This window comes from Branchiostoma belcheri, unplaced genomic scaffold (genome assembly GCF_001625305.1).
Source record: "Branchiostoma belcheri isolate BF01 breed outbred unplaced genomic scaffold, Haploidv18h27 scaffold64, whole genome shotgun sequence".
NCBI classification, from domain to species: Eukaryota; Metazoa; Chordata; class Leptocardii; order Amphioxiformes; family Branchiostomatidae; genus Branchiostoma; species Branchiostoma belcheri.
In genome coordinates, this window is record NW_017804287.1 from 536,401 (window position 1) to 547,921 (window position 11,521).

The following is an 11,521-nucleotide window of genomic DNA, read 5'->3' on the forward strand; positions in this document are numbered from 1 at the left end:
ATCATTTCATCAAGTTTTAACAAAATAGCAACCCTTTAATTACAATTCATATTGATAAACAAGAATTCCGAGATTTCATACCTCCATGAAATATGGGATTGATATGTAAATGTAAATTTCCTCTTTAATTATGCAAATTACCTCCGCATTAACATGATATATGCATCGTGATGTATGTTAACTTTTGATTAACTTACAGATGTCCAAAGTATGACATTCCCATTATTCACCATTAAGAAATCATAGAATTTTTGCATAAATTATGCAAATTAGGTCATCATTTGCATAATTAGTATCTGTTGATGTTCTGCCTGCCATAGGTTACATACATTACATGTATGAAAGTAGTATAATGTAATACAATGTAATCATAGAATTTCCTCATTAATTATGCAAATAAAGTCCTCATTTGCATAATTTGCATTTAATCATGTACATCTCTCTCTTAGCTACCTACACACCAAAAATTTTGAAAATATGTTGTTCCTATCTGGACTTATTGGCTTTTAAACATTTCGCCAGAAAGTGCCCTGCAGTTCCAAAACAAGCTGCTAGGGGGACCAAACTCACACCACTTATTCCTGACAGGAAAAGCAATCTGTCACCAAAACATCAAGACCATAGCATGTTCAGGACAAAAGATACAAAAACCGGAAGTTCTGCTGCAGTACCAAGGTCATCCACCAGGAGGCCCATATTTGACCTTGACGTTTGTCTTCCTAAGACTAACCAACATACCAAATATCATCATAATCCATAAAGGCGTTCTGAAGTTATGCTGACCACAAAGTTGCGGAAACACAGACACACAGACACACACACATACATACATACAGACAGACAGACACGCCAAAAACAATACCTCCATTTTTCATGGAGGTAAAAATGGATTGATTTTAAATCGGAACCAACCTCCTTTGGTTTGTCGGGCAGAACATCATCTTCACTGTAACCAATACCTTCATACAACTTCTTTCTCTCTTCCTCTGTCAGCTTGGACAGGAAATCTGTTGGAAGGTTGGAGGGTCATTATTTCTGTACAGCACTGTCAAAACAGTACAAAATTCACTTACTAATTTTATGTCCAAGCATATCATACTAGCATAACATAAAAGCATGCTATTGTAGTATTAGCATAACAGCATAATTTGTTTCTGACCTGACTCTTTCTCTTCAATCTCTTCTTCTTCCTCGATACTTTCAGAAAACCATCCCCAAAACCAGCCTCCTCCTCCTCCTGAGGGTTTCTTCTTCTTGGGCTGCACTTTCTCCTTTTTAACAAACTGGAAGAAAATCATTATCATATAACGATAAATACCTTCCTCATACTATTGGTAGCTTGGGATGTCCTAATATGTATTTTTCAGTTTTTTTTCTGGTGTCATGAGCACGTTAAGTGCAATAATTTGCAAATGCACACAGTCAATGGGGCCTGCTAGGAATTTAAAGCCAAAATGTAAAAAAAATACATACTAGGTCAACAACCCTTAAACCCTAACAATGTTGCCACCATGCATGCCATGCTTAGTGTTACCTACCTGTAGTTTAGCCTGCTGCCTGGCTACCAGGATGCTGGTGAGGTTCAGGTCTGACTCTAACTCCTCCAGCACACCTGAGATGGCGGCCACGTCTTCTGATTCCTCCAACTTCTCCTTGTACAGAACCTGGTACCTCTGGAACTTTCGTCTGCAGGACAACAGCATCATTTCATCACAGGGTGGCATAGGGTGGCACCCATCTCCAGTTTAATAGCCCTTAGTTGTGCAATACAGCAGGGGGCTAGTTCACTGGTAGTGGTGTATGTTTAATTACAATACTCTTGTCAATAAGCTAAGCTCTGAAAGCAGTATGTACCACTTTTAAAGTCTTTGATATGACTCGGCTGGGGATCAAACTCACCACCTACCGAATGCAAGGAAAGCACTCTACTGCACAGGTGAATGTAGTACTATGCCTTGTAATATATCAATTAACTTTACTGTACTCTGTATACAGATACTAGACATCTACCCATAACAAAGTCTTACTTATGATGTGACTGTGATAAACCCTCATTAAGTGGTTGTACCTGTAAGCTTTGATACTCTCCCATGAGTAAGGTCGGATGTGCTCCTGGACTGTGGCATTGTAAGCATAGTGCCACCTGTAAGAGATAGATATATGTTATAAAAACGATGTATGTTATAAAGGAAAATGTGTTTCAAAAAATGACAGCAGAAGAAATTCATTATCATCATAAATCTTACCAGGCTTTGGCATTCCCCCTGACAGGGAGGTTTGGGTGGTACTTTCTGTACAGCCGGTTCACTGCCATGAGTTTGAAGGATTCTACCAGACACACCATACTCTTGAACTGGAGGAAAGAATAATACCGGTATTTATCATTATGGGTTCACCACACCACGAAGTGGTGTGGTGAAACCATATTGCTTTTTCTGATGTTTCTTCTCCTTCTCCTCCTCCTTCTCCTCCTCCTGCCATATCTTTAAATGGATTCAGCTTCTTCATTTTAGGGCCTAAGGTCCTGAAATTTGGTATGGAGGTACAGTGGGCAAATACCCCTAGGCGTTTTTTAAATTATTGTGATACAGGCTTTTAGAATGGTTTTATTTGAGTTTTTTGGCTGTGTAATAGCTAATGTATTACTGTGTAAGTGTGCAGTGTTTACCACATTTGGACATGAGTCATCACAATGGCATGCAAGGCATCAACCAATAGGCATGCAGCTTTCCTCTATTCTCCTTGCTGATTGGCTGTTGGGATTTAACTGGCTTAACTTCATTTACACCTGCACAGAGCCATGCCATACTGACAGTATGTCTGTATTCAAGTGTTTTGGTAGGTATTTTAAGCTTTCCTGCTCCAGCATTGGAATGCGGGCTATGAACGCTTCTTTTTATCTTGAAAATCAACAGTTTGCATTATGCAATCCTAACCAATAATGTAGGGAATAGCTATCCAACTGTTGTAGTCTTAGTTGTATGTTACTTCATACTATAGTTATATCAATGTAAAGCATTGTTTTCCCTTGTGTTTCTCATTCTTTCCCTGCCATGTGGTAAAATGTGGTGAACCCATCGCTATATTTGCTCCAAAGCAAATATTGGCCTTTCTAGTTTGAGTATAAAATTGTGGAGATCATGGAATGAAATCAAAGAGTGGAATAAACCAGTGAGAGTAATTGTCTAACTACAACGAATGAGTTCCAATTAAAGTCAAATTACTGTTTCATCTGACAGGTGCTGTTTATCATTAGTTTGCTCAATACAAACCAAAAAATCTCTTCTGGGCACTGAACTAATTATAAGTTGATGGAGGGTATAGGTGAATATGTAATGCTAGTTTATGGACGACTGGTGAATGTTGGCTTGTTGGTTGTATTCAGGCAGGAAATATTTGTCAGGAAGAGACTTAACATAGTCGGTGGAATTGCATTATCTTGTACATGTCATGAAACAGTAATACAATATACAGATATGCATATTTTTAAAAAAATCACACCGTACCTGTTGCCTTGACAGTGACACCATGATCTCCTGCACGGCCAGGTCTGTCCACAGTCGTGGTTTGTCCAGGTCGACCATCTGACTCTTGTCGAAGGCGATCTTTGTGACAGCAGAGATCGGCCTGACCACGAAGTCCAGGTCCTGCTTCATGATCCGACAGGTGTCCAGACATTCCTCCATCAGGTCCTAGGAAGCAAAGATTAGATTTATCTTAGTTTGCAGAATTTTGTTTTGCTTCATTTCTTCTTCATCCTCTTCTTTTCCAAACAAATTAGGTCAATGACCTGGGCCAAATGACTGTCACCATGGTAACTGGTGCTGTAGCTTACACTCAATGGTGTTGGATTTTATTATGTAGGAAGTGGCAGGAGTGGCAGGAGTTTTAAGGGCTGGTCATCATACAAAATGTATGTGTATAGTATTAAGAAAAAACAAAGCAGAAGTTTGTTAGGCTAGACCATGTAAACTAAGGTAAACATTAAATGTATCTTTTCTACTTACTTGTGTAAGGCACCACACACTACCTATTTTGTAACAGTAATAGAGACAGAAATACCCTTCTCGTACCTTCCACAAGTCTGTAGTCAGGTAGTCACAGACAAGTTTCTTACACCCCGTGTTCCAATACACAGCAAGGTCTTCTAGCTTGATGAGCTGGAAAATTAAAGAACAGTGAACTGAACAGCATATTTATGGACTCCGACTCTATTTACAGACTCCATCAGTCAGAATTACATAGAATTTTGTACACACAATTTCAGGCAATAACAGTATTTTAGGTGGTAAAATGAAAATGTTTGACTACAAACTTGAAGATATCATGCTTTCTGTATCAGATTCTGTATCTGTATCTGTATCTGTATAGCGGGTACAACCGCCTTTTGGCGTAACACATCAGCTTTCCACTACTATCTTATATCATAATTATTTAGTAGTATCTTGTATCTGTCATACCTAATAGATTTTAGTAGGATTTTTTTAATTCATCAACATCTTTGTGAAAAAAAAAAAAACTTGTAGTGACTGCTTTGAAGTCTAATGATTTTCTGAAACACATGACTGATGGGGCTGATTTTTCCTCTTACCTTGAACATTTGTGTGGCCCTGGAGTCTACCTGGACAGGCTCCCATCTGGAGTTAACAGACTGTCCACTGAAGCTCCGCAAGGTCAGACCAAGGGCAAACGGGGAAGAAGGGTTGGACACCTGCAGTTGAGTTGAGTAGGTGTGTCAGGTGCATGATACAGGTGCCAGACTTGGATATCAGGTGTATTGTATGTAAGCTTAGGCTCCATTCACAATAGCCATAATTAGGATAAAATTGTCCCGATTGTGCCAAATTGATTCGCTTTGATCCGGCTTCAATTCAAGTCCATCCCGCTTCAAGCCAGATCAAAGCCAGATCAAAGCGAATCACTTCTAATCAGCTCAATCCTGACAATAGTGGGAATGGAGCCTTAGAGTCCTTTTAGCGAACAAGTTTAGTACTAAGATATTACTTCTGTCTTGGACAGAAAAAAATGAAAAACAGAATTGACAGCATACTGTACCTTGTCTTCATATCTGATGTGAATCTTCTTGATGGTCAGCTGAAGGTCAAACATAAAACCAAGGTCATCAGGTTTGTGCAGAATTTCAAACTTAAGACATTCCAAAAATGTTTCCATCACAATAAAATTGCAGTGTTTTTCTTTTTTATTCTTTTTCTTGCTAATTTTGCACAGTGCCAATGGATACAGCAAACATATGATATTGTGCGAAGTATATGATAATAATGCACTCAATGATCTACAAATTGTTAACTACATTACTTTCAAATAACTTTCAAATAGCCAAACTAAGTCAAGATAAGAAATAAACGTAATGGAGACTCACATAGAATATAGTATAGGTGCAGGAAAACCAAGTCTCCATACCTGTAGGTTGTTCAGAATTGTAGCTGTCAGTTTTTCTGTAAACGTCTGCTCTTTTCTCTTTTCCTCTTCATCATCTGTAGGTAAGAAGCATTCAGGGTAAGACATTTCACATTTTAGAACTTACAACTGTCTACATATAAAATTGACAATTTCAAACAAAGTCTTTTAATGTAAGCTGTCCATATAACCTGGTTGTGCAGGGCTGTTTTGAGGCGTGTCCAGCTCCTGTAACTTTTTCCTCTTGACAGCATCCAGGAGTCTCTTTTCTCGCTTAGCATCATATTTTCTGAAATGAATGATAATCTTATGAAACAACAACAGTGTAACAATATATTAGCACCAAAGTTTTTTGCCGCTACATGTACCCAACAATATTACCCGCATCATTTTTGTGCATTTATCAGTGACCCTAATATGTTATCAAATATCAATATAAAAATTACTGAAAATATGAAATTTATAACATACAGGACTGGTACAGCATATCCATTGTAACGTTACCTATCTGTTACAGGTCCAGCGACCACATACACTCCCTCCAAACTGGCTTTAACAGGGGACGTATACAGACTGGTCCATGGGATGTCCACTGACAGTTTCTCTGCAAAGATTGAAAATTTAAATCACAATGTTGAATATTTGCAAGGAAATGAAAAAGGGAAAAGGAAAAAAGTCTCTGAGACACACTGAAAGCTGTTCGGAATCCTTACCTACATATCCAGCCTTCACTTCCAAAGGTAGCTCCAGTTCATACTAAAAAAAATATGGAAAACAATATTTTGAGTGTTTGTTTTTATATTTTGTAATCTTTATGTTCATACATAATGACTGTACATTATATAATTATGTGAAACACAACTGCTGAAACAAACTTATGCAGTTCAAGGAAGGCATCTTTTTCCCTGTCAATGTATATCTGCTACGGATGCAAGGCACATCTATGAAAAAAGAATTGTGTTGGACCAGGTATATTTGCAGGTTTTGTGAAAGAGATGTGTGTTAGTTAGTTCTCTGTTTGGGAAACTTACCAGAGCCTCTGGACGCAGTTGAAGGTCTGTCAGTTCAACATCACCTAAAAGGGAAAAAAGAAACATTAAATGTAATTTATTACAAATCTAAATCTCCTAACATAAACTCGTGCATTGAAAATATCAATGCCACTCAGGCAAAATTGTTAAGTCTGCAATGTTGATATGGCTGCAATGAAAGGAATAAAAGAGTACTTTTTGGTAACTTAACCAACAGAAAAGTATTAGAGATCTCATGCAACTATAAACTGATTGCAGCCTCCAAGCCAGAAGGTATTATTTGTCAGGTAAATTGCATACCAGATTAAAAAGCCTTGTAGAGAGTATACCTACTTGAAGGGCTAATCTAATATGGCTAAGCCACTTGCAAATTCTAATTGCACTGACATTTAAGCACAAGAGCTTGGGGATTTCAAATGGCCCACACTGCTTAATGGGTTTGGCAGTACCAAGAGGATTTTTCATCCGATTCTGTTTTGTAAAAAAAAAGGAAATCCGTAGATAAAAATACACAATCATATTACACCTGGTAAATCATACAATAAATCAATTGAGGTCTGCTTTCCAGGAGTTTCCTTTTCCCTTTCCCTGTTTAATAATTCCTGATGTGTACTGGAAACCACGTCCCTGTAGTCAGGGCAGACCTTGTTCTGGCAAATTAAACCACTCCTGATGCACACGGAATGTTAACATTTACAGCAGGGAAGAGACCAGTTTCACCTTGAGACAAGAGCAGAGTAAAAATGTAACTAAACAAACAGGTGTTAAAAAATACATAAAAGTAGTAGACGAAATTCTCACGCTGCTTAGTCCAATTGAGAAATAGTTTTACACAACAGTTTAAATTCAATTTCTATAAACTTCAAGCAAGAAACAAAACATACATTTTCTATAGTTCATGTAGATGATAATCTATAAAATGGGAGGGAGGTATATCTGTATCAGCTTCTGTATCTGTAGAGCCGGTATAGCCGCCCTTCGGCATAACACACCAGCTTAAAGGTTGTGTTTTCAAAAAGCCATTATCTGATCAATGCCCCCTGCCCTACAGGTATTATAAGATAGATAATACACATTAAAGAGTAGACATGCCAATTAGTTCCATAATATCCTGTCTGCAGGCAACACGCCAAGCTAATGAGAGATTAAGCCTCCAAAACTGATTGTCCTTTACATGCATGATGATGATGAGTGAGCTTGAAGACACAAACTATACTGTTGTGTTTACTGAACGATGCATTGTTCAACAGTCATGTTGCATCCAGAGGAAATAAGACTTTATGTAAACACCATTTGGAAGTACGTGTTATTAGACTAGTGAAGCTAACGGTGCTGTTGTATGTTGACCTTGATTTTAAAAGAATTCATATTGATCTAGGAGATGTTCTAAATGGAATCACTAAGCCAATTGATTATATATTAAACAGCTAACTACCTATTTAATATATACAGTTAAATATAATTATGATATAGCCAAAAGAACATGTATGGCACATAATGAAATTTTATGAAAAAGGAAAAAGGCCTCAAATAACACTGGTCCCCAAGGTATGGGTCGTATTGTCATGAGTTTATATTGTATCATATACTGTAAAGTTTGCAACTTTTGCATTTGCTTTATTTTCACACTGACTCCCCCATTATGCAAATTCATCTCTGCAAATACATCTTCTTAGTATAACTACACTGTACTATGTAATTGTTTCAACTGCAAAATTAATGTTAACCACTGTAAAAACTTCATTTTGCCTTCTACAGTACCACAAAATAAAACCACCACGAAAGGAATGAATTTACAGTATGATGTTATGATGTATTAAGAGGAAGCTGAATGGTTGTAGGTACATGTACAATGCACACCACATATTTTATTCATTAAGCATCTCACACATAATAGTTAGGCCCTATACTGTGCAAGAACTGGATGTGCTATACATACATTCTGACTACTGTACACGTAGGTTATATGTATGTTTTCGTACTCTTTTCCAAAATGCAATCAAAGCAAATCATTTCGTGGTAGCTTCCGGGTCCTTTTTGCTAATAAATCCAACCGGAAAAGCGCAACAATATTGTTTACTGCGACTTGTGATGCCCTTTTACATAACATTATACATCCAGACTGGATGACATTTGACACTGTCCTTGGTACTGATTTGCATATCCGCCCTCTAAGTATACAATCCTCTCCCTAACAATTACAGAAACCGGATTCCCCAAAAAATAATATAGCAACGATAATTGCTATGACAATTAAAATTCACTGGAGCACATTGTCAGCATACATTTTTAACAACCCGGATATAATTGCTGCAGCTGATGACATGAAAATAATTGTACTGAAATTACAAATTAAAAATTCAACAAGACCCATTTTAGAAAGCAACACATGTCCCCTGATATGTTAGAGATGTGAAATGACATTGCCCCACAAATGATGTCCAAATATAATTGATAACGTGAAAATGATTATAGCAAAATTATAGATGAAAAATCAACAAGACCCATTTTAGACATAACAACTCAATGACATGTCCCTTGATATAAGTGAAATAACATGGCGTGACAAATGATTAGATTTGATTTCCAAACACGAAATCAAAGTACGACAATTTTTCCTTGACGCGACGTGTTAGCAGTGTTGACAGAAGAGTTGGTCCTTACCGCCGAAGAGGCTGATGCCCAGATTTGTGGTGTCCAAATCCTCGATGTATCTGCCGAGGTAGGTGTTCAGCAGACCGGCCACCAGAGACTCCAGCACCATATTGTAGCCGGGCACCTCTTCACACCTTCACCTTAACCGTCAATCAAGCCACAGGAGGGAGGATAACCAGCCCCAATCCATCTGTCTCCTGCCTCCTCATTGGTGGATGCCCCCGGATGAGATGGGGATGGGGATTGGTCAGCTGGAGATGTGACCTGATTCCGGATTTATGGAGATTCATCAAGGCCTGTATACAAAGGGACGGATGGATAGATTTAGGGATGTTCCATTTCATATGCCAGGAGAGGGGTGAACAGACAATTTGTTTTCATACAAGGCAGGAAGAAACAATAAAGGTGATAGTGATGTAGCATTGCTCTATAAAAAATAAATGTCAATTAAACATTAAGATTGTATTATGATTGCTATAAATATCATGAATGTTTTGGCAAGACTGTTGCATAGCAAATGTAAGGCTTAATGCCTTGAACAAATAGAAATAGATTACATGCATACAATTACCAACAGCATTTTTTGTACCAGGCTGTAATAGATATAGTCAGTATTTGACAAACCCCAAGTTTAGTAAGATTACACCATCTTCTACATGCAGCCAATGGTGTCCCATGTAGAAATTGGATTAATACAACACTCGGAATATTGATTGGAAACCTGGCTAATGTACTAGTACTGTAATTTGACCTGCATTTAACAGCTACAAGCATACAAACATGTTTGCTAGCCAACAATAATTGCATGTATTGAGGGACCTAACAAGGATCTACAAGATTGTATCAACAATACAAGATACTGACAACAAACACAATGTTTTACTGCTATATTGTGATCCTTTTAACCATTAGCACACTAAGGTTATAGCCAATGGCTACAAAATCTCTTTGTTGTGGGTTCTTAGGTTAAACACAAGAAAAAATCAATATACTATAAGTATACATGATGCAATGGTGTCTCCAAACACTCAAAAATACTTTTTGTACTATAAAATTATGGTATGTTAATAGACCTTCAAGGGCTACATTTGAGACGCTTTCATTTTTTCTGAGAATGAGAGTCCTTAGTTCTTTTTGGCACCAACTTTGTAATTTGAAACTTTGAAACTTTATTTTCAATACAAACATGGTAGACAAAAGTCTGAATTGCATTGGTATTTACAAACCATTGAGCTCGTTTTATATTATTATACACAAGCTGTGGGTATTTACAGTTTTAAAAAAAGTAAGTTCTTAATTTCTATATAAAACAAATTGGTAATATTGGTTACAGGCATTAGGCAGCAGGAGAGAAGGTTAAAATTGATTATTTTGTGCCTAAATGCAAGACAATTGAGCGGTGACCACCTGGTACATGACTCAATAGTATACAACACGGTACAAAAGGTGCAAGGGAGACATGAGTCAAACGTTGGAGTCAACTTGTCCATTTCTGAAAGGCATTGAACCAAAGAGACAGATGTTGTTTTGATCAATCAATATCATATATTTGGGTCCTTTTTCCTACTAGCCTGAGTAAAGCACACTCCTTAGTGACTGGCTGCCCAACAATTAACCCCAGCCTGTAAAAGATTGTGTAATACATTTGTATATAGTAAATTACTTAGTATATACTATATTAGCCAGCTTAATTTTTTTTGTCATCTCAACTTTTATCATGACATAATGCCAACTACCAAAGGCAATTGACAATCCTAGAAGGGTCTGGGGACATGCTCCCCAGGGAATTTTTAAAAATCTTGACCTGATGATCTGAAACGCTGAGATTTATTGCATTTTTTTGTGCAAATTTTGCTGGCAGAATAAGATTAGTTTTAAACTAATGACGTCTCTTCCTATATCTTTACACACCACTTTTTATCATGAATCAAATTTCAGTCTATATTGTAGTTGCTCACCGACATAACCTTAGAGCATTGAGATATATGATGGCAATGTCTATATCACTTTTTTAGCGCATTAGATTCTGCTTGTAATATTATGATTTGAACATAATAAGCATCATAAACTGATATAGAACACGTGACAGCTCAAACTGATTGTTAAGTTTCCACAGTGGTACTTACTCTTGGATTGATCATAAAATAAACACGCAACCCATCATACATTACCTTTCATGACAACACAAACACAAGGAACGCAATGGAGGGAGGGGGGCACCAAGAACTCTGTCAGCTGTCATATTCAGCTAAAGATTCCTGTGATTTTGAAGTCTATAAACAACTCTTAAACGTTTGACATCGTTAACCACGGGAATGTCACGGGACGGCGATGTTGCATTAAATATTGAACATGTAAACATCGCCGACACCCGAACTGCAAACACAGGGCTCAATATAAATATATATATCGGAATT

General features: G+C 37.4%; 1 protein-coding gene across 1 annotated transcript in view; it reads right to left on the bottom strand.

Moving 5' to 3' along the window:
- LOC109483424 (vacuolar protein sorting-associated protein 13A-like) overlaps window positions 1-9,397 on the bottom strand; it is a 44,720-nt gene extending 35,323 nt beyond the window's left edge. Inside the window, exons 1-15 of the mRNA XM_019786437.1 lie at window positions 9,114-9,397; window positions 6,450-6,493; window positions 6,132-6,174; window positions 5,923-6,022; window positions 5,610-5,707; window positions 5,422-5,495; window positions 5,056-5,094; window positions 4,592-4,711; window positions 4,074-4,160; window positions 3,507-3,692; window positions 2,247-2,353; window positions 2,069-2,143; window positions 1,539-1,686; window positions 1,160-1,283; window positions 913-1,007 (exon numbers count right to left, since the gene is read on the bottom strand). Coding sequence (XP_019641996.1) covers window positions 913-1,007; window positions 1,160-1,283; window positions 1,539-1,686; window positions 2,069-2,143; window positions 2,247-2,353; window positions 3,507-3,692; window positions 4,074-4,160; window positions 4,592-4,711; window positions 5,056-5,094; window positions 5,422-5,495; window positions 5,610-5,707; window positions 5,923-6,022; window positions 6,132-6,174; window positions 6,450-6,493; window positions 9,114-9,213 — 1,440 coding nt within the window. The 5' untranslated portion in view covers window positions 9,214-9,397. The remainder of the gene's footprint in view (window positions 1-912; window positions 1,008-1,159; window positions 1,284-1,538; window positions 1,687-2,068; window positions 2,144-2,246; window positions 2,354-3,506; window positions 3,693-4,073; window positions 4,161-4,591; window positions 4,712-5,055; window positions 5,095-5,421; window positions 5,496-5,609; window positions 5,708-5,922; window positions 6,023-6,131; window positions 6,175-6,449; window positions 6,494-9,113) is intronic.
- Window positions 9,398-11,521: the final 2,124 nt, after the last annotated feature.